General features: G+C 32.7%; 4 protein-coding genes and 1 long non-coding RNA gene across 6 annotated transcripts; all 5 read left to right on the top strand.

The window, feature by feature from the left end:
* Nucleotides 1–2,878: 2,878 nt before the first annotated feature.
* Nucleotides 2,879–5,922, top strand: LOC127902292 (uncharacterized). The gene is made up of 5 exons (XM_052441147.1): nt 2,879–3,874; nt 3,956–4,333; nt 4,490–5,370; nt 5,464–5,569; nt 5,662–5,922. The coding sequence occupies exons 1-5, from the start codon at nt 2,879–2,881 to the stop codon at nt 5,920–5,922; spliced, it is 2,622 nt and encodes an 873-aa protein (XP_052297107.1).
* Nucleotides 5,923–6,040: 118 nt separating this feature from the next.
* On the top strand, nt 6,041–7,814 carry LOC127902293 (uncharacterized). Its single transcript, XM_052441148.1, has 6 exons — nt 6,041–6,315; nt 6,449–6,836; nt 6,923–7,135; nt 7,214–7,306; nt 7,475–7,591; nt 7,677–7,814. The coding sequence occupies exons 1-6, from the start codon at nt 6,236–6,238 to the stop codon at nt 7,812–7,814; spliced, it is 1,029 nt and encodes a 342-aa protein (XP_052297108.1). The 5' UTR covers nt 6,041–6,235.
* LOC102626969 (uncharacterized) lies at nt 7,670–10,028 on the top strand. Of its 2 annotated transcripts, none has more exons than XM_052442751.1 (7): nt 7,670–8,024; nt 8,144–8,664; nt 8,797–8,982; nt 9,058–9,168; nt 9,243–9,309; nt 9,432–9,524; nt 9,626–10,028. In XM_052442751.1, the coding sequence occupies exons 1-7, from the start codon at nt 7,842–7,844 to the stop codon at nt 9,749–9,751; spliced, it is 1,287 nt and encodes a 428-aa protein (XP_052298711.1). In that variant the 5' UTR covers nt 7,670–7,841; the 3' UTR covers nt 9,752–10,028. The 2 variants fall into 2 exon arrangements, with proteins under 2 accessions (XP_052298711.1, XP_052298712.1); XM_052442752.1 differs by having other exon boundaries at nt 7,671–8,024; nt 9,448–9,524; nt 9,626–9,766.
* Nucleotides 10,029–15,635: 5,607 nt separating this feature from the next.
* On the top strand, nt 15,636–21,668 carry LOC112497540 (uncharacterized). The gene is made up of 4 exons (XR_008055323.1): nt 15,636–15,900; nt 19,550–19,624; nt 19,856–21,025; nt 21,113–21,668. It is a non-coding gene; the product is annotated as an uncharacterized LOC112497540 (long non-coding RNA).
* A 102-nt stretch (nt 21,669–21,770) lies between these two features.
* Nucleotides 21,771–22,753, top strand: LOC127902294 (polygalacturonase 1 beta-like protein 1). The gene has a single exon (XM_052441149.1). It carries the CDS (start codon nt 21,884–21,886, stop codon nt 22,751–22,753), a length of 870 nt encoding a protein of 289 aa, XP_052297109.1. The 5' UTR covers nt 21,771–21,883.
* Nucleotides 22,754–22,884: the final 131 nt, after the last annotated feature.

Genomic DNA, 22,884 nt, shown 5'->3' on the forward strand with positions numbered 1-22,884 from the left:
ATAAAAAGTTAATTACTAAGAAACACATAGCAGTATTCTGGGATATAATTTTATATCATAACTTTGTAAGTGTATAATTACTCATTAAATTAACAAAATTATTTTAAAATATTTAGTTAAAAATTATATTCTTTTTATTTCAAATAATCTGTGAGTTAACTCAAAACATAACCAAGCTGATAATTAAAATAATGCTACTGTATGAGAGGATTTTTATTTTTTCCCGAAGTTTCACTAGGAAATTATTGATATATAGCTTTATTCGGATCATCTCAGTTCAAAGGACAAATAATTGAAAGACTAAACTATATAGACCAACCAACAACTTTGTACAGCAGAGTTCAAAACTTAAGGTCATGGTATTGAGGTGTTCTGTCTTGAAAAGTATGGCTAGTGATAAAATAAAAACTATTAGTCTTTGGTAAGATATGACTTTTAAATAATAATTTTCACAAAAATACAAAGAATATTTATAAAGTACTTCTATAGTGAGGAGACCCTCGCTTTGTTAAAGTGAAAATATCAATAATATACAAGAAATATATATTTTAACGCATTAAGAACTGTATCTTTTTAATCTATTGGTGTATTGAAATCTGTGTTATTTAGTTTTGTTAGTGATATCATCACTTTGTTAAAATAAAGATGTTAGAACCATTATATATAAGAAAGCAAATATATTTTGTACGGTATAATAGTGTAATAACATCACCCGAGTATATCATATAGAGTAATTGTTTTTGGAAGTTTAATAAAGTTCAAGATTATAGAATGAATGATTTATATATTTTTTAAATTATTTATCATAAAGTGGAGGACAAAAGTAACATATTTTTCAAATTATAATAAGTATTTATCAAATAATTTAACATCGTAATTTCTCCTAACTAGTGTAGTAAATACGACCTAGGAGGTACTTCAAAGCATTTCATAAGTTAATCGTTAATAATAAATGATACATGCAGCTCCAATCATCATTGTACGGCGAGTAATTTCCAGTTATAAATAGATATTACTTCCTTCCCAGCAATTTTTGATGGCTTAATTTAGTGGGATCAAAATCAACATTGAATGTCAAAATATTAATGGCCATGATGCTTATTCCAATGTGAGTAGATCAAAGTGGGTACTGCACATGATGCTTGTTTCTCCTTTTGCATCTATTTTTGTTAACATTAATTTCAATGGCAGCTCCACTACTAGAAAAATGGGCTACCATGATAGAATTTTTGTGATAGATATTAGAAAATTAGTCATTTATCATAAGAATATGATAGACATATGATAGAATTTTTGTACATCATAAATTCATGACAGATTTCTAATAGATTTTTTATATATCAGATAAACATGATAGCGTATTAATATTTAATCAAACCGTGGGTTTCGAGTGGAATTAATTTGGACATAAAACGACACTATTTAACAGATTTAAAACATTTTTAAAATAAAAATATTTATTTAACATTTAAACGCTATCGTTTCAGTATATTGTAAACCACAAACACAAAAAAAATTCTAAGTGTTGGCACCTTTGACCCATCACTCCATCAGCAAGGGCTGAGAAACCAAAGCAGTGAAACCCCTCAAAATCCGTTTATTAACATATTTTAATCTGCAAATTGGTTTTGAAATCTGTTGCATGGAAACCGAAATCATAGTTTATGCTATTGAAGGAGCCTTCCCGTCCTTATTTTGAACCCCCATTATCTTTAACCCCCATTATTTCGAACCCATTGTTTTTAGGAACAAAATCACCGCATATGCTCATTGTTGCGCCTTCGCGTCCATTATTGAAGCCGTCGGTGTCACTACTTCTTTGTATTGTTCAATCGGCGTTGGAGAAGCCATCCTGTAATCGCTGAATCCCTAGGTTTGTCATCAATTAACTTTTTTAATTTTTATTCAGAATAAATTAATTGGTCATTATAAAATTAATTGTTAGTTTTGTTGTTATTTCCCTTATTTGTTCATAATTTATGCCCTAGGTTTATCTTTATTATTACTTTTTAATTCTCGTTTGTTTCTGTTGTTATATTTTTTGTTTATTTTTTAATTCAAGAAGCTTATAATTTGTCCTTCTGTTAAATCTAGAAATTGCTCAATCATTTAATTTAGCATGTCCTCATCTTTTATTTAAAAAAAATTTGTTCTGAATCGCAGGACTTCACTGCCTTGTTCCCTTTCAAACTCGATTTCTAACATCAGGTTTGTTCAATTTTTTACTTGCCTTTCCGTTTAATGTTTGAAATGAATATTGTTATATTCTGTAAATTTTTAGTCAGAGCTTGCATGTGTGTGAAGTGATTTTGGTTGATGATATAGTACTTTTCATTTACTAGTGTCTTTTGTTGGGATGAATCCGAAACTGTGGTCCAATGGTGTTGACATTTTCTTTAATGATTGTGAGCTAGATTTTGTGTAATTTATTGAGTTAAAAAGTAAGGCCCCCTTTTCAATTGTCTTTTTTATGTTTGAAGGAAATGGTACCATGTGGGGGCAAGTTTGGTCATGTGGACCAAGTAATGTTTAGTTGGTTATATATATATAGTCTTGTGGTCCATGAAATGCTGGATTGCTAGAATTTTTTTTTAAATAAATGTTAAATGTATGTGGGCCAAGTTATTTAGGATATTATTAGTTGGGTATGGTTAGTCGGTGGTTTTGGTCAATGATGATAGCATGTTGGTAAAGTTATATTTGTTGCACATGATGACAAGTTTTTTTTTAAACTTATTTATTTCATTGAATTTATAAATTGAATATTAATAATGTTTTGTTGCTTAATTTATTGATAATGGAAACCGTTTATCATTGCTGCCTATTAGTACATTATGTTGAAATTTATCTCAATTATATGTCAGGTACTAGACAAAAAATGGATAAATCTTGGCTTAAATATGATAGATTTTCCGATGAGTATGAGGCTGGTGTGGAAATATTTATTAAGACTGCAGTTGAAAGTAATCAAGAAATTAGTGTTGTTAGGTGTCCATGTGATAAATGTCGGAATTTAGCATTTCATAGGCCTAAAGAAGTGAAAGATCATTTAATTATATGGGGTCTTGATATGTCATACAAAACATGGGTTTGGCATGGGGAAGATATCCGCAACAAATCTCCTGACAATATAGGTTGCCAAAATGACAGTGGATATATGGATTATGATGGTGGTAATACTGTTGAAATGGTTGAAGATGCTTTTAAGGATTGTGATAGTGATCCTAAAGCATTCAAAAAACTATTAGAATATTTTGAGAAGCCTTTGTACCCTGGATCAAACAAATTTACCAAGTTATCAGCTTTAGTTAAATTGTACAATATAAAGGGCAGATATGGGTGGTCTGATAGTAGCTTTTCAAATTTGTTGAGTGCTCTTTCTGACATGTTACCGGAAGGAAATGACTTGCCTGTATCAATGTATGAAGCCAAAAAGACAATGAGTGCTTTAGGCTTAGAGTATATCAAAATTCATGCTTGTCCAAATGATTGTATACTCTATAGAAAGGAGTATGAAAGCCTTTCTAATTGTCCTACATGCGATGAATCTAGGTGGAAGAAAAGAGATGGTAGTGTTGCTGCTTATAGGAAGGGGGTTCCTGCAAAAGTGTTATGGTATTTCCCTCCTATACCTAGATTTAGGCGTTTGTTTCAGTCCTCACAAACTGCCAAAGACTTGACTTGGCATATAAATGAGAGGGAAATAGATGGTAAGCTTCGACATCCAGCTGACTCATCGGCATGGAAGTTAGTTGATGAAAAATGGCCTACCTTTGCTTTAGAGCCTAAAAATATGCGTCTTGCCCTATCAGCTGATGGCATTAATCCTCATAGCTCTCTTAGTAGTACGTATAGTTGCTGGCCCATTCTTCTTGTAACATACAATCTTCCACCCTAGTTGTGTATGAAACGAAAATTTATGATGTTATCCTTATTAATTTCTGGTCCACAACAGCCCGGTAATGATATTGATGTGTACTTGGCACCACTAATAGAGGACTTACAAACTCTATGGGATGTTGGTGTGGAAGCTTATGATGCCTACAAAAAAGAGTTCTTCAATTTACGGGCTGTATTATTGTGGACTATAAATGACTTTCCCGCTTATGGGAATTTGGCGGGTTGTACGGTTAAAGGTTATTATGCTTGTCCTTATTGCGGTGAAGATATGCCAAAATGTAGACTTAAACACAGTAAAAAAAATGCTTATATTGGCCATCGCCGTTGGCTTCCTCATGATCATGCCTTTCGAACTCAAAAGCAACCTTTTAATAATAAACATGAAAGAGAGCCTCCTCCGAAACCATTGAATAGTGAGGCCATTTTTCGAAAGGTGGAGAGTATTGAAAACAAATAGGGTAAAGTGAAAGATAAAAAGCGCAAAAAAAGAGGCGAGAAAAAGGATGATGATGACGATCGTGTTTGGTGGAAGAAAAAATCAATATTCTTTAAGTTAGAGTATTGGAAGTACTTGCTTATTTGTCACCAGTTAGATGTTATGCACATTGAAAAAAATGTTTGTGAAAGCATCTACGGAACATTACTAAATATCCCGGGAAAGACCAAAGATGGCATTAAGTCGAGGTGGGATCTAAAAGTTTTAAAGATTAGGCAGAAATTGGCACCTAATGTTAAAGAAAATAATCGTACTTTTTTGCCTTCAACTTGTTCCACCTTGACCAAAGAAGAAAAGAAAAGGTTTTGTGAAGTATTAAAAAGGATAAAGGTTCCTGTAGGTTATTCTTCAAACATTCAGAACCTAGTGTCAATGAAAGACTTAAAACTGCAAGGTTTAAAGTCTCATGACTGTCATGTTCTCATGCAACAACTTTTACCTATTGCTTTAAGGTCTATCTTACCAGATCATGTTAAATATGCCATTATTAGATTGTGCTTCTTCTTTAATTCTTTATGCGTAACGGTTGTTGATGTGACCAAATTTGACCAAATGGAAGAAGACATTGCGCTGACCTTATGCTTGCTGGAAAAATGCTTTCCGCCATCCTTTTTTGACATAATGATCCATTTAACCATCCATTTAGTTAATGAAGTTAGACTATGTGGGCCGGTATACTTAAGATGGATGTACCCATTTGAGAGGAACTTGAAAGGCCTAAAGGCTTATTTTCGAAACCGTAATAACCCTGAGGGATGCATAGCTGAGAGTTACATTGCCGAAGAGGCTCTGGAATTTTGTGCAGAATATGTTTCAGACATGCGTACAATTGGGTTTCCTCCTGGACATGTTGAAACCTCTTCAATTGATAAGCCTTTGCCTGGTGGAAAATTTGAGCATGTTGATCATTCCTTAATTCATCAAGCGCACCTATATGTATTGCAAAACACAGAAGAAGTTCAGCCATTTATTAGGTTTGTTAATGTTTAACCTTTAATTTGTTCCTTTACTGAATTATTTTTAAAGAATTTGAACAGTAGCTTAATATGTAAATGTCAAATATGTAGTGAGCACATTCAATGGCTAAAGGGTCATCATTCACAAAAAGCCAAGAATGAGAGATGGTTGATCAATGAGCACAACCGCACCTTTTCAACTTGGCTTAATAAGAAGGTTAATAATATATGTTCCATTATATGTTCTTTTTAGTAAAGTTATTGTCATGTTTATACAATAATTCATTCATTACGATTATTATTATGTAGGTATATGAGATGATAGATGATGATGAAGATGTCTCGAACATCTTGAGGTGGTTATCTCAAGGACCATGTCCTTTTGTAGTTAAGCACCCAGGATATGACATCAATGGGTATCGTTTCCATACTCGGGAACGAGACAAACAACGAGTTCATCAAAATAGTGGAGTTAGTCTTATTGCAGCAACTTTACAAGTAGCAAGTGCCAAAGACAAAAACCCTATTCTTGGAGACATGTCTTACTATGGAGTTATTAACGAAATATAGGACCTTGACTACCATATGTTTAGAATCCCTTTGTTCAAGTGTGATTGGGTTCAAAATAATGGGGGTATTAAAATTGATGAATTTGGCTTCACTTTAGTGGACTTAAATTGCTTGGGTCATAAATCAGACCCATTTATATTGGCTTCACAAGCAACACAAGTCTTTTATGTCACTGATCAACTTGATAAAAGATGGTCAGTTGTAAGTCATATGCATCGTAGATGTGTTCCAAAGAAGACAAGTGCTGAGGATATAGATATCATGATGGAACACAACCCTCTAACCAATGGGTTACCAAATATTGAAAATTTAAATGATGCGGATAGATATGCAAGAGATGGCAAGCATGGCATCTGGATTAATGCTTGAAAAAGCTGATGGCATTTACTGCTTGTATGTCTTATAATAATTTTGTGTTACGTTATCTTTTATTATTATATTTTCCTTGTATTGACTTTAGATTACCTTTTTTGACATTATTTATATGTTATATAATGTTCTAATACTAAATGTGCATTTATTGCAGGAGCAACCTTATGGATAAAGGAAAAGGACTTGATGATGAACTCTCTAACGAGGAAAGTATTGATTATTCGGGTAATGAAGAGGTTCCTGATGAAGATAATTCAAGGGATGAGGAGGTTCCTAATGAGTTTCCTAATTCAGAGGATGAAAATGATGTTTCGAAGAGCAGTTCCACTGTGAGAGGACCAACTAAAAACTCTGGCAGGATGAGGATAAGTGGCGGGAAGCTTGTAGTGAGGTACAATGGGCTTAGTGTACCTGTTGGCCCTGAAGCTACTGAATTAGCAAGCTTTATTGGGCTGTTTGGCCGTACTTCTATTCCAGATATTAACCAAGAATGGAGAAAGGTTACTCCAGATTTAAAAAGTCGTTTGTGGGAGTTTATTAAGGTAAAATAATTATTTATATTTATATATCAGAATTGAATAATGTATATGTTAAACTATTTGATCATTATGCTATGTATTTTTCTCAGGAACGTTTTATTGTTCATCCAAATAGTAAGAAGCAAGTTTTCCAAGCACTTGGTAGTGCATTCAGAAACTTCAAGTACTTGCTCACCACAAAGTATATCTTGCCACACAAGCACAATTGTAAAAGGCTGAAGAGGCCACCTTTTCAGTACAGTCATATTCCTCAAAATGTTTGGGATAAATTTGTGAATTCTAGATTGTCCACTGAGTTTGAGGTGAATACTTTTAAATGTTAAACATTTAGACATTTCACAAAACCATCTTTAAATCTAATTATGGATTGTTTTATGTAGAGAATTAGGCGTCAACAGCAAAATAAGAGAGCTAACAACAAGTGGAACCATCGTTTAAGTAGAAAAGGATATGTTGGATTGCTTGATGAAATTGTAAGTACTATGATACTAACTTGACCATTCTTGTATAGCTATTGGTATAAAGATAGTTGGTTTGATGATGAGAAATTGGCAAACCTTTTGTTTTAATTTACTGCTTGCAATTCATGGTTAGTTAAGGATGCATACCAGCTGTGATATTATTATTTTTTTAAACTACAGTGGTCAGAAACTGGACTTGTCGAAACTGAAGTTGACAGGAGTGTAGCATGGAAGCGTGCTAGGAAGATGAAAAACGGTGAATATGATCTTGATGTTGATTCAATTGTGAAGAAGATTGTAAGTAATAGCAAGGTTTTTTTTTTTAAGTAAGTTCTATTGGAAAAAAAATTGATATTCATCAATATGATTATTATGCAATTAGGATGCACTGGAAGAGAAAGCTAAAAAAGGAGAATTTAAAGCTGATGCAAGAAATGATATTCTTGCACGTTCAATTGGAAGGCCTGCCACTTCTGGACATATGCAGGGTGTTGGGAAATTTATATCACCTAAGATGTAATTTGACACCCCAAACAATTCATTTCAGATGCGACAAGAGCGACTAAACATACTAGAGAGGTTAGATAAGCAAGAAGCAGAGTTGAGTGATCTGAAGAAGAAGATTAAAAAGCAACCTCGACATTCAGATGTTGGAAGCTCAAACTTTCCATTAGATGAGCAAACAATTGAAGATGAAGCTGAAGAAATGACTGCTCGTAATGAGGACAAGGTATGATACAGATTGTTGTGCACAGTCAAGTTAAAAAATGACTTAAACATTGGATTTTAGACAATTTTAGCCGTAGTCAAAACCGTAATAACAAACTTTTTTTTTTTTTGGCTTGTCAGTCAATCGGCATGACAAGGAATGGATCACCTGCAAAAAAGAAGCATGAAACGTTGACAAAGAAAAGGCAATCGCCAAGGAAGAGGAATGAGTCACCAAAGAAGCAAGTGACTGCTGATTGTCCTGGAGACAAACCAGAAACTCCAACGAAAAGGCAATCACCAAGAAAGAAGAAGGAATCACCAATGAAGCCTCACAAGAAACCAAGAATGACTCTTGATTGTCCAAGAGACAAACCATGCAGTCCAAAGAAGAAGACATCACCAAAAAAGCCTCAAGAGAAGCCACTGTCAAGAAGAAGAACAAGGAATTATTATATTGTGCATATGAACCGGGTGCCTGGGCTTGTAATATTTGCAAATCTTTGTGAAAAGAAGTTGGCTCAAATGGGTTATTACGTACCTTATCAGTTGGATGAAGAGGTATACAAGCATCCAACTAAAGCACATATTGGTCTCGATGAATGTCAATCATTAATTTCAATGAAAGAGCTAGGAGCAAATCATATGCATCTATACATCGCGTAACTTTACAAAATCATAATTACTAGTTTATTTTCAATTTTTAGTTTATTGCTTCCTTTCTCTAGTTTCTTTTTTTAGTGATATTTTTTATTGGCAACATTCTCACTATTTCATCATCTTAATTGCATCAGGATGTTGCATGCACACATGGCGAATGATATAGTGGGCAGACCATTTGGGTTCATACACACAGGACTCGTATCATCAGCCCATGATAAGGATGCCTTTGCTACAAGGGTAAAAAGGGCACAATTTATTGCCGAACGGTTGAACAAAGCAAACAAAGGGCAAATGATTTTCATGCCATATAACCCTGGGTACAGTTCTATTTACTTTATATTGATGATCATTTACTAAAATTGATTCATAATTTCAATTTCTTTGTGTAATAGTTTCCATTGGGTGTTGATTGTAATTGATATGACGACAAAGCAAGCGTTTTATCTGGATTCTACGAACAACGATTTGGGTGACGACAGTGACTTGAAGGACATAGTTACCAAGTATGGTGATATTGTATTTCTAATATAATTTTACGTATCATGTTTATTTACTTACTGCATGTATTATAATGTAGTGGGATATCAATGCATGTTGCGGTGACTGGTAAAAAAAGGGTGAAACCACAGATCACAAAAGTTTTGGTAAGCAATCATGACTTTCTTTTTTCTTCTTTTTTTTTTGGCAGCGCATGACTTGTTAATATTTAATCACTTGAAAGAATTCATATGCATATGTATTAATGATTATTCTGTTGATGATATAGTCCCCAAATCAACCAGGGAGTACTGAGTGTGGATACTATGTGCTGAGGTTTATGAAAGACATAATTGCAGACCGGAGTTTACTTCTCCATGATGTAAGTACACATTCTTTCAGATGCATTGTCGGATTACTTCACTTAATACTTTTAACTATATATAGTTTACTTTAGTCTGACATGTGATCATCATTTCACAGTTTAAAGGGAAATGTGAATACACTCAAAGTGAGCTTGATGAAGTGCGTCTCAAGTATGCTTCCTTTGTGTCAGAGCTGATAGTAAGAGCAGTGGAGTTGATGATGATATTGTTTGATAAAGTCTAAGTGGCAGTGAATTTTGTATGCTGGTATTGTTCCAGATGATAGTGAATCTTGATAAAGTCTAAGTGGTAGTGAAATTTGTATGCTATATTATTTGATAAAGTCTTAAGTATAGTAGTGAATCTTGATCAGCCTGGTAGTGTTTCAGATGATATATAGTGTTGTGATGTTTTTGTATGCTGATAATGATCCAGAGGGTACTGTTGGGATGTAGATTTGTGATAATTGAATAGATGATGTTTTGACAATGTTTTGGTTATTTCAAGTGATGATTTAGTGATGTTTTGATAATATTGTTGAGATAATTTGGATGTATTGATTTTATACATATTGTGATTTTTAAATTTCAATGGAATTTATAAAATTATAAAATAATAATATTAATATTATTTAAAATATTAAAAATTTATGATTTAAAAAAAATTAAAAATTCTTTTAATAATATTATTATTTTAAAAAAATTCACATCGTGACACCATATTAGAATCATAAAGTTGTGACACATAATTACGCGCCATAATTTAAAATTGAATTAATAATACCCGCCAAAAGATTTTTCACAATAAAACAAATTTACCACTAAAATATTAAAACGACGTTGCTTTTGTTGTGACACATTTGTGATAGCTATAAGCTGTCACATACACCTATGATAGATAAATTACTGTCACAGGTTTGTGAGAGGGGCTACAATGACATATAGAAACTCTGTCATAAACAGGGTCGGATGACAGATATTCTCTGTCATGGTAGCCCATTTTTCTAGTAGTGCTCGTTATTATGTATGCAACATTTCAAAATTAATCCAAAAAAAAAAAATTTGTTCAGCTGACTAAATTTGAAAGCATGGATTTGCTGTCGATTAAAATTCGTTTTGTAGGGAAAATTTTTGGATTGCAATTCTCATACAATACATAGAATTATCATAATCTATAAATTATTTTTTTGCTTTTCTGTGGTAGTAAGTCCGACTCCTTGGTGACAATTTAAATTGAAAAAATAAAATCATAAATAAAATCATAAATGAGAATTATTTGATAAGATTTAAAATAATTGATAAATATTTTAGAGGAGCAATTTTGGAAGATCGGATTTCTAATAGGAGGGGAATTTGAATTTTACAACCTTCGATGAGGAATCCAAAATGCACAATTTGATGAAAATTAAATTTCAATAGAAATTGAATTCCCATTTATTAGTGAAAACCAAACAACAAAAAAGTGAAAGGAATTTGAATTCATTTCCTTCCTCTCTTCTCCCTCCATCTAAACATCATCAAAATCCAAAGGTATGGTATTGGGATTCCATACAGATTAGAATGGAATTTGTCCATATTATTAGGACCAATTTTAAAAGCAGTATGAGTTTCGGAGTCTAAGATTGAAATTAATCCCAATTGTTGATTTGGGACTAGATAAGAATTTATCTTGGAACTCCAATTCTCCCAATTATTTTAGTTGACAATATGTTTAACATTATTAATTTCATATTATTTAATTATCAGTATATAATATTCTTTAATTTTCTAATTTTATAGGATTAGTCACAAAATTCATTATGCCTTTTGAAATTTAAGGGTGATGTCAATTGAATAGTAAACTTGGAGTTAAACTTTTGGATGTTTTTGTTGATTATCAATTGCTTTAAAAATTTTTTAATAAAAATATTATTAACAGTAATTAAAAATAACTAAAATAATAAAGTTAATATAATTTAATAATAAATAATAATATTATTATTATTTATTATTAAATTTTATTATTTTAGTTATTATTAATTATTGTTAATATTATTTTTATTAATAATAATAACAACAACAACAGCAAAACAATAATGATAAATTATTTATTAATACTATGAGTATTTTGGTAAATTGATTCTCATTCCCATTCATCATTCCCATTTATTTTGCCAAATAAACACATCAATGACATTTCAGCACATTCTCATTCCCATTTATTTTTGCTAAGTAAAACATTGAAATCTCATTCTTATTCCTCATTCCCATTCTAGCTCATTCACATTCCCAACCCATTCACATTCCACCCCATTTCCATTTCCATGAAGTGAACGCACCATTATTGATTTAACTTAGGGTCAGTTTGGCAATCCTGTAAACATTCCCATTCCAGCACATTCTCATTCCCATTTATTTTTGCCAAGTAAACATTGAAATCTCATTCCCATTCCTCATTCTCATTCCAGCCCATTCTCATTCCCATTTATTTTTGCTAAGTAAAACATTGAAATCTCATTCTTATTCCTCATTCCCATTCTAGCTCATTCACATTCCCAACCCATTCACATTCCACCCCATTTCCATTTCCATGAAGTGAACGCACCATTATTGATTTAACTTAGGGTCAGTTTGGCAATCCTGTAAACATTCCCATTCCAGCACATTCTCATTCCCATTTATTTTTGTCAAGTAAACATTGAAATCTCATTCCCATTCCTCATTCTCATTCCAGCCCATTCTCATTCACAACTCATTCCCATTCTATCCCATTCCCATTTCCATGAAGTGAACGCACCATTATTGATTTGACTTAGGGTCAGTTTGGTAATCCTGTAACTTTTAAAATAATTGTAGTTAGCTATTCTATAGAAATTGATCAATCATGAAGAGAATCAGCTAAACATTTAGTAAAATTTATTTTTAAAAGTACTTTAGTTTTAAAAGCAGTCGTATGTGTTTCGTAAATTTTATTGTTAAACTGGTGTAAGAATGTAAATGACTGAATTGGACATAATGCTAAATAAATTTTATTTACACATTTACAAACATGTATATAAAATATTTTTATATAATTGGTAACTAAAATAAATATTTTATATTATTAAATTTTATTCTCTATTTTGTTATCTCAATATAATTGTTAATAATAATAATAACTTTAAAGTTAATGATTTTATTTCTTAATTAATAACGATAATTTTGGATTTTTATTATATAATGGGGATATATATATATAGAATTGGATTAAGTATAAAAGTAATTCTCAAAATAATATTTGGAAAAACTATTCCTTCCCAACTTTTCAAAATCTATTGTATGATGAGATGATTTTGCCAAAAGTAATTACTAAAAAAAATATAAAACACTAAAAATTAGCTTTTAGTTTTTAAAATCACTTTTGAACTTCCCAAAAACAATCCTAACGGGCCTTTATCTGGGTGGCGTTGGAACTTGTAACTTTTGGATCTTTTAGTTTTTATTGGTTTGATGCAATTGTTACACTAAAAATTAAATGTATCTTAAACCCCAAACTTCTTCTTCTTCTTTTTTGATTGCACAAAATTAAAAACAATAGTGAACACATTCTTTAATAAACAATAGGTAATAACTAAAATTGTATTAAAGAATTTAGTTGAAACATAAATTGATTTCAATGTTGTACATGCTAAATTTCTTAAAAATTTTCTTTCACGGTCTATTGAATAGTTTTATTAGTATTTTAAATAAATAAAAATAATTGATTTAATTTTTTTAAAGAAACTTATTAGGTTCATGTAAAGATTTTTTTTTTAATTTTAAAAAGTGTACAAAGTGAAACTTAATTTTTTAAATTTATTAGATGAGTGCATAAAATAATTGAGTGTTCATAGTAATTTTTAAAGTATAGATAGTCGGACCCTAATATTTTTAATATATGGAAATTTTGCTAATATATTAATGAGAATTAAAATGATAATTAAGGGAGGCATTCGAGACAGTTAGGAGAGTTATGATGGGACATGATTGTGAGCAGTTTGAGATTGGTCCTAATTTTGATCACAAATATATAAACAGGACGAGTTTATCCATACTTACATTCCATTTAATAATTAAGATGAGAGTGGAATTGTCAAATCCAAAACAATCCCGAACCATTGCCACCAAAGGTACTCTCACTAATAGTATCTAAAGAAACATCTACATCTATTTCATACCTTTTATTTTCCTTAAACGGAAAGAGCCCTCATGGGGCTTGAAATGGTATCACTACAAGAAAAAGGACCTACTATGACAAGGGTGGATGACGGTTGTTCATACCGTCATTGTAGCTAGCGTCAAGAATTGATGACAGAACAATACCTGTCACAGCCTATGACGAATATAACCAGTCACACAACTATCATAAATAAATGGATCCCCAATTTGAAGATTGAACAGAATGTTAAGGTGATTAGCCGCACAAGAACAAAACCAAAATCATTCTATAGGTTCGGATTTCATTCATTACAACAAGCTAGTACATTTAAGCACATAAATTTTAGGGAAAAATTTCCAGTTTTCCAACACAGTGAACAAATTTTAGATAAACCTTTAGTGCTTAGAACTACACCTTTAGTGTTGAAATTGACAAGAAATTTTAATTAAATTGACATGCAAGAGAAAATAAGGAGAATAATTACCTGTATTAATAAAAAAATTGAGCTTCATCAACGGTGGGTATTCAGTTAGGGTTTCGAAACGCAACGGTGGCAGCACATGTTCAGTGGGTTCCTCGTGTGGATCTCGATGATGGCCAAATCGACGGTGGGTGACAAGGCAAAATCGATGCCGGGACATGAGACAAAATTGACAGTGTTACTGATGAAACCGTGTGAGGGTGAGAGACGTTTGAGTTTTGGCTGAACACTTGGGAAAAAAAAACTGATATGAAGTGTTTTGTGTTTATTCATTGTTATTTACTTTTCTCTAAACGCTACCATTTCTTCTTCTTTTTTTCTTCATTTTTGATTTATTTTGTTTAACAAAATCATTTTAAAAATTTAAGTCAAATTATTCAAAAATAAAGTCAACATAAAAATTTATTTCAAATTTCCTGACGGCCAAAATCACTATCATAGACTAGTCATTAATTCATGATAATCTAAATATTTATCATAAATCAGTCTTATTATTATGATAGAACAAATTTTTATCACAATTTTATCGTATTTTATTGAGATAAAATTTTTTTATCACAAGTCTGTCATATTTCTATAAAATAAGAGACTTAGCCTAAGAACCGTCACACATGTACCTGTCATTGTAGGTCATTTTTCTTGTAGTGTATCCTAAATAACATTGAGAATATTAGGCCATGATTGGGTTCGTGACAAACAAATATTACATAATTGGGATACGTAGTTACTAGCATCCCAATTTATGTAGTATCTATCATTTAGTACACATATAAAGTATTAATCAACTTAATTAATTTATAAAATTTAAATCTAATTAATAAGTGACACATAAATGCCAAGTGCAATATATGCAAATCATGTTTGTGGATCATTGCAAAACTGGCTCTTGAAAACAAGTAAGAAAGCTTAAGTAAGAACTTAAAACAAACAGAATTAGATTGAGAATAGTGAAGCCTTATTTTTTCAAGGATGGAGCTTATAAATCTTCAAGTGCCAACATATGCTTGGCCCAATTGTTAATAAAATTTCAATATATATAAGTATGACATAGCAAAAATTTGATGGTACATATCTCGGAATATACTAGTTCATGGATGCATTTGATTATTGTTTCCATAAATTTGAACCGGGAAGGATGACATGATAAAATTTGATTTTATGGTATGGTCGATTTTAGATCTCATGCCCTCATTTTTTAAGATAATCAAATTTTCTCTGGCATCTTTTGCAACTGTGGAAATATCAATTATGATCAATCAAAACGATTTCAAAACTTTTCAACGAGACATATTTATAATACAATATTGTGAAAATTACCCCAAAAATTTAATTTATTAAATAATATATTATTATCCAACGAGCACAGAAAAATGAATTCGTACAAATCTAAAATACTCAGCAATTTTCAAATAGAATTTACCATGTACTACAACAAAATAGAGCATATGTGACCCCTAATGTGAATGCAAAAGCAGCCATTACGTATATCACTAACTTCTAACTTTGTAACGCGAATTGCTTTTGTTACCCTTTATGTGACGGCCACACTACTGTCACATATGTTACTAACCACGTGACGGTAAAGAGCCGTTCGGTATACTAGTATTTAAGAATTTTAAATTTATTTCCAGTTAGAAAACTATTCGCTGGATTATGAGTTTAAATGCTGTCACCATCGTAAACCTAACTGGTTACCGGCGAACGGCGTAAAACACCGGCCATCTTCTTCTTCATCGTATTCGCCCTTCATCTTTTGAGTTAAGCTTGTGATTATGAGTTTCTTCTCTTACTTAGCTTGTAATTATAGATTTTGATTCTGTTTAATTCGTATTGTAGCCGTTATTGTCAATTTTTGTCCCGCCAGCAATTTTTTTTATTCCTACAAGTTGAAGCCCCTGTGTTCTTGTTCCATTGGTGTGTTTGCTCACTCAAATTAATTTTGTTCTGCGGAATTTACAAAGTTCAAATGGATTCATTTGAATTACTATTGAATTTAGCTTTAATTTCAACATCCATTCTAATGTTTTGCAATTAGATTTAATTTAATTTTATGTTTAAAGCTTCTACAATGAATAGCGGAGCTTGGGTTTTAGTTTCATTTTCTGGATAACTTGTTTTAGTTTATCTTTTATGCTCACCAAGTGCTTGTTATATTGTCTGATAAGTTATATACATTGCTGATTCTATATTAATAATGTTATGTTCTATTTTCAGAAATTATAATACAAAAGTTTTTACAATGGCGTGCATCTACAAACTGAATTGACTTGTAGAATAAGAGCTTGGAGTAGTGTTATGTTCTTGAATAAATGAAAGTTCATATGGTGTAAGAGCATGTAGATGTAAAGTGTCATTACCATTTCTATAAAGGACTTTCATTCTGTTCAGATGCTCCTCTTGAACTCTGAAGGGTGCTTCATTCATAACACATATAATTTATGCCAGGGAAGAGAAGATGCCAAAAAAGTTGAAGGTGATCATTCATAACTTTTCAGAAAGTTGTTGCAAAACAGAAATCACCCATCACGATCGGTCGTACAAGTGTCTGCTACGAGTGCAGCAAAACGTTTGTCACGCTAGTTGGGCTAAATGGACCTCTCCTGTGTGCCTCTAAAAACAATGCATGTGATCATGTCAATGATTCAATGGCTGGTGGGGGTGAGACCACTCAAATTCTGAAACTAATCAGGTGAAATATAAACGCTTTTTATCTCCTTCTTTAATTGTATGTTTTACTATCCATGTTTTACCCAAAAAAATTGTACGTTTACACTTTGCAATCAAATTTTGTAGTTGTGCTTTTTTCTCGCTTTTATCCTAATAAGCGAAAAATCTAATTAATCCTAATTAAAGGTATTTTAAAATTTAAATAGAGAAAGTACCATTGAGATTTGAGAGAAAATGAATCGATTGATTTACTTCACAGTATGAATACACAGAGAGTTCGCTTGCTTTATATGCAGTAATCTAACAAACTTGTTAACTAAGCTACTATTCACAGCAAATCAAGCTAACCAATCCCACTACTCAGCTTGTCTACTACAGATCACAGAACCACTTGGGCTGAGCCGTAATTCCATGTCATCAGTCTGTGCAACAACCTCATTGATCACTTGTTGTGCTGACTATCGAACAACAGGGTGCCTGTTTAACATAATAGACTAAGCTCGTATGCATAGGAATGGATCTTTTATTATTGTCATTAACTATCTGTCCCTAAGGGTTTGGTTGAGTGATTTATTCCTTTAGTTGGCCCTCCCAATCTTTTGGATTGTTATTGTCATTAAATATCGGTCCCTAATTGGGTGATGTAAGTACTTTCTAGAAGATATCTAAATGGTAAAGCGACATTACCATTTCTATAAAGGACTTTCATTCTGTTCAGATGCTCCTCTTGAACTCTGTAATTCAGATCCTAGCTATAACTACTAGCTTTGATTAATTAATTTCCTGTACTAGCTGAAACAGATTTATTTATTTAAATAATTGTGTATGTACTAATTATAATGAAAGTATATGAAGAAATTTTTTAACATGAATGACTTCTAAATGACTTAAAAACCTAAATAAATAATGCTCATTTCACTTGAACGAGCCTATTAATACTTGTATGTCTATGATTTTTAATATTGGCTTAAGTGTTTTAGTTAAATGGTTTACATAAGAGGGAAAAAAATTTAATGGAAAACTTTAGAGTTCTAACAGAAATATAATTGACTATGCATATATAGTTATTTTATGGTATACAAATCATGTTGCCTTAATCTCAATGTCCTATGACCTATTTTATTTTATATAGTCATTCATTTTGCCGTGGCTTTTTGTTTTTATGAGTATGGAAATAGTGGGATTTGGTGTATCTTAGCATCTTTGGAAAATTCTCTTTAAATGTGGCAAACAAAAATATACATATAATCAAGTTTCTTAATCAACTATCATAACTGGCTAGCTAGTTCTTGCCTGCCTTGCTGCCATTACCCAGGCCATTACATTGCATAGCATAAGGAATAGTGATTAGGTGATTATTAGTGACTCGTTGAGCTTATTATTGACCAAACAAATATATTTTCCTTTACCCACAACTTAGTTTGATTAGTTATTAGACCATAAAGAGCGTTAATCTGTTCATTGGCTTTGTTATTTTTGTTTGGTTTTTCTTTCAACAATACTGTTAATTTCTTATAAAAATATTCATTGGTTTTTAAACACCTAATCATTGGCTATAATGAAGCTAATTGAAACTGAGGCTTTGGATCAATTTCTTCTGGCAAGATACAAATGAGCATAACCTATATCCTCTATAAGTAAATTTTTCTAATATGCTTGATTTGTTAGTATCCGGAGGCTTGAAATCCTCTAGATTTTTTTAACACTGTCAATGTTCTTTTTACTCTGAAAAGGGAAAAAAAAGGTTATATCTTTCATACCCTAATAATAAGTTGTCCTTGACTTAACATGCCTTCCTGAGGATTTGCAAGATTCACAAGCAGCTCAACAACAGCCCCCCCCCCCCCCCCAAAAAAAAAAGCAAATACGAAGATTTTGCAAGATTCACAATCAGGTTATATTTAATTTATTAATTGTGTGCACGTACTAGTTATATGTTGAAAGAATAGGAAAAAGTATTTTAACATGAATGACTTAAAACTTATTGTTCAGTAAACTTAATCTGCATCAGTGCTAGATAATGTATTTATTGTTTGTATTTTTTATGCATTTGCTTAAGAAATGATATGCGAAATAATGCTATATTGTATTAGGAATAAATTGAAGAGATTTATGATATTTATGTGTTTTTAAATTTCAGATTGAATTTTAAACTTTAAATACATGCATTGAAAGCTTAGATCTTTTAAGAAATTATTAATAGACACATGTTTTATTAGTGTCATCTTTGGATGATAGCGAGGATCATATGTCTATTAATAATTCTTGAATTGTCTAGGCTTGAACTGTTTGGGAATGCATAGTTTTCTACGGTGGCTAGTAGCTGAAGTTTTTTTCCCACGTAAAAATGGGTTTTTCGCTAGCTACTTCTCATCTTCTTTGGGTGCATACTAGATAACACATACACACTCATATATCTATGTCGTGTGCTTGGAGAACTATTGGGAGATGCTGCCGAAATTCCTATAAACGTAGAAGAAAACTTTAAAGTACTTGAGATTGAAGAGACTTATGCATTCTTGAGAGGGATATATGGGACCACTTACCTTTTGTAAATATGAAGGGAGTGTTGGACATATTGATGGGAGTGAAGGAGCTGAGTTGGATGGATGTAATTGGTTATGGTTTTGCTGAGTTAACTTGGTTTTGACCTAGTAGTTTTGTTTATAAATGGAGTACTATCTCCAATGTTGGTTTATAAATATGTTTCAGCTGGCTGACCTAAATTTTTGTTTCTAGGTAACAGGCTTTATATCTATAATTGATAGCCAACTGAAGTTCTCAGCTGTGGGTGAGGATATTTCTTTACAGAAGGTATTGGAAACTGTTTTTTACATTAATTATTGTGGTATATATACTTGAAAATCTTTTTCTCTGATTCTTGTTGCTTTGCTTGCTTTCATATGTATAAATTCTAATGAAATTAACCATGGAATTGTATAATGATTTTTTTTAATTATATTGCAAAACTGTGCACACTCGAAAATATCTTGGTCATTAGCAGAAATGAAGAACTAAAATGATTTATCTAACTAATTTTTGTAGTGCATTAAAAGGAGATGAAAATGGAGAAGAGTTGGGTTGGTTTGGCAAATAGATATCCAAGTTATAGATTTTGTATTTGAGAATGTTGTTGGTAATGCAAGAATTTATTATCCTTGTAAGAAGTGTCGAATATTTCGTTTTAAGGGAAGTATCAAGAGACCATATCATTATAAATGGTTTTTGGTTAAAGTATTAAACTGGATATTGCATGGTGAGCCATCTTCATCTTTGGAATCTAGCCAAGAAACAAGTTGGTCATGACTCGGGTGCTGGTGATGATATGATTGGAATGATACATGATACATCTCGTAATCAAATGTTCAATTCACACGCAGCATTGTTATGGACTATCAGTGACTTTCTAGCATATGCCAATTTGTTTGAGTGGAGTATTAAAGGTAAATAAGCATTTCTTGTTTGCCAACAAAACACTAGATCTAATTGGTTGATATATAGCCGAAAATTTTGTCACGTCGGTAATGTCGATTTTTACCGACGAATCATAGGTTTCGAAAATACAAAAGTAGAGAGTGGGGACAAGCACCTTCTCGGATGTCTGGAGCTGCAGTGAAAAAGCAGTTGAGTAATATACTTACTGAGTTTAAGATTGAAGACTTGAAAAGAGGAGAATGAATAAAATGAGAGAAATGATAAGATTACTTGGAAGAAGAAAAGCATATTTTATGAACTACCGTGTTGGGAGTTCAATTTGATTCATCATAATCTTGATCTCATGGGCTGTTTTGATTTTTGTTATGAACTCTGATCAAAAGTTTAATTTGATCAAAATTTCTTAAAAATAGTGAAAACGACTCCTCCTAATAACATGGACGATGGCTATAAAAGATAAAAGGAAAGGATTAAAAAGAAAAGCTATGCCTGTTAAAAAAAGAAAAAAAAAATTGGTGGCGTCAAGTTTATAACAAAAATTAAAACGGTGCGTTTGAGAGTGTATAAAATACATTTAGAATGGGAGCTGTGTTGTTTTTTGAAGGTAGAATGATTGTGAGATTATTTGTCGACGAAGCCGAAATCAAAGATGAAGCCGATAGAGCTCAAAACTCCACCGGAGCAAACTCAAGACAATTATTGACATAGTCAATGATTGTATTTGACATGGTCAAGGAACAGGGTCCTCTCACTGTTGTCGAAACATGGGAACGCGTGAAGGTGTGTGCATCTGTTAAATTGAATTTCAACCGTTTGATCTGACAGTGATCACCGATCATAATACTAGTAGTTGTTTTACAATTTCAGCAAGCTGGAGCAAGCGGATTGACGGGCAAAAGCCACATGAAGATTGTGTGTTGAGATGGGTGAGTGAGAGACAAAAGCTCAGTCGGCAATTGAAATTTACACAACTTGGTTCACCAAACCCAACAACTTGAAGCAGCCAAAATCATAACTGTAGCTGCCTTAACCTTGTACTGACACGGTGAAGATGAAGTAAAGCATAAGGAGAACAATGAAGATGGAACAGTGCCCCTCAGCATGTAAACTTTTCAACAGTAGCACAGCTCTTATTCCAGAGGCTGCACAGAAGAGCGACCTGAATCCTCTTCAAAACTTTCAAATTTTTATCAAGTGAAGCTTTCAAAATTTCTCAACAAATTGATTATTTGGTGTGGCTGCTACATTTTGTGCAACTGCTATTCATCTTCAAGTACAAATTACTTGCCTTCTAAGTTAGGGAAGACAGATGTGAAGCAAACAGGGAAACAGAACAAACAGGGCAAAAATTAAAATAACAGAACAGCAATGGTGGCAATCAACAAACTAATAGCAATATTACGTTTGATTCTTTAGCTCAATTGTTCCTTCTCTCAGCATTCTTCAAAAGTTTTGAAAACTAGATGTGAAGCAAACAAAATAAAACAAATTTAGACAACAGAAGCCCTGTATTCAGCACGATATATGCTAGAAATTTCACATCTAAAATGCTAGAAATTTCAAACAGTACCAGCAATAGAATTTCTTATTGATAAAAAAATTAGAAATTTGTCTAATTTTGCAGCTTACGGAACATCTATGTCTGCACGTCCCCACGATTTCACACGTTACGGACAGAATGCGAAAGGACATCAAAATCAAATTGATTTCAAGACTTACGGATCAGCTTATACCAAGTTCAAAGATTATGCCAAATCCGGCGTAACTTTTGCCAACTACACTGAGGGAACCCCCGTTCCCAAGCCTAGTAGTGGCAGTTCGGTAAATAGGTGGGTGGAGCCGGGCAAGTTCTTCCGCGAGTCCATGCTCAAGAACGGAACTTTGATGCCCATGCCTGACATTAGAGATAGAATGCCTCGAAGGTCGCTTCTGCCCCGCTCTATTGTTTCCAACTTGCCTTTTACGAGCTCCAAACTGAACCAACTGAAGGAAATATTTCATGCGAGTGATAATTCCACAATGGAGAGTATAATTAAGGATGCCTTGAGCGATTGCGAGCGGGCACCAAGCAAGGGCGAGACCAAACGGTGCGTTGGCTCAGCAGAGGACATGATTGACTTTGCCACGTCGGTACTTGGAAACAACGTGGCACTCCATACAACTGAGAACGCTAAGGGGTCAAAGCAAGATATCATGATCGGAACGGTCAAGGGGATCAACGGCGGTGAAGTCACCAAATCTGTCTCATGCCATCAAAGCCTGTACCCATATTTGCTTTACTACTGCCACTCTGTGCCAGAAGTCCGGGTTTATGAAGCTGATATTTTGGAACCTAAAACCATGGCCAAAATCAATCACGGCGTCGCCATCTGTCACTTGGATACTTCTTCTTGGAGCGCAACTCATGAAGCTTTCTTGACTTTAGGTTCAAGTCCAGGACGGATCGAAGTTTGTCATTGGATTTTTGAGAATGATTTGACCTGGACAATCGCTGATGTACGTGGTTAGCCATTTGGGTTTAGTGGATAAGTCGTCATAGGCCATGTGGCTCCAACAGTAACTGTTTGTATGCCAGAGGCAAAAATAAACTTCAATTATTGCCTTGTTGGATTTCGTCCCGTTTCTTTATTCATGAACTC

This window comes from Citrus sinensis, chromosome 5 (genome assembly GCF_022201045.2).
Source record: "Citrus sinensis cultivar Valencia sweet orange chromosome 5, DVS_A1.0, whole genome shotgun sequence".
In the NCBI taxonomy this organism is placed as follows: domain Eukaryota; kingdom Viridiplantae; phylum Streptophyta; class Magnoliopsida; order Sapindales; family Rutaceae; genus Citrus; species Citrus sinensis.

Coding starts and splice junctions, on each gene's coding strand:
- LOC127902294 (XM_052441149.1), top strand. CDS start 21,884: ATGTCTGCACGTCCCCACGATTTCACACGTTACGGACAGAATGCGAAA.
- LOC102626969 (XM_052442751.1), top strand. CDS start 7,842: ATGCGACAAGAGCGACTAAACATACTAGAGAGGTTAGATAAGCAAGAA. Junction 8,983..9,057: donor TTCATGCCATATAACCCTGG/GTACAGTTCTAT, acceptor TTTGTGTAATAG/TTTCCATTGGGTGTTGATTG. Junction 9,310..9,431: donor CACAGATCACAAAAGTTTTG/GTAAGCAATCAT, acceptor TTGATGATATAG/TCCCCAAATCAACCAGGGAG.
- LOC127902293 (XM_052441148.1), top strand. CDS start 6,236: ATGATGCGGATAGATATGCAAGAGATGGCAAGCATGGCATCTGGATTA. Junction 6,316..6,448: donor GCTGATGGCATTTACTGCTT/GTATGTCTTATA, acceptor CATTTATTGCAG/GAGCAACCTTATGGATAAAG. Junction 7,592..7,676: donor ATTCAATTGTGAAGAAGATT/GTAAGTAATAGC, acceptor TTATGCAATTAG/GATGCACTGGAAGAGAAAGC.
- LOC127902292 (XM_052441147.1), top strand. CDS start 2,879: ATGGATAAATCTTGGCTTAAATATGATAGATTTTCCGATGAGTATGAG. Junction 4,334..4,489: donor GTGAGGCCATTTTTCGAAAG/GTGGAGAGTATT, acceptor ATTTGTCACCAG/TTAGATGTTATGCACATTGA. Junction 5,371..5,463: donor GAAGTTCAGCCATTTATTAG/GTTTGTTAATGT, acceptor TCAAATATGTAG/TGAGCACATTCAATGGCTAA.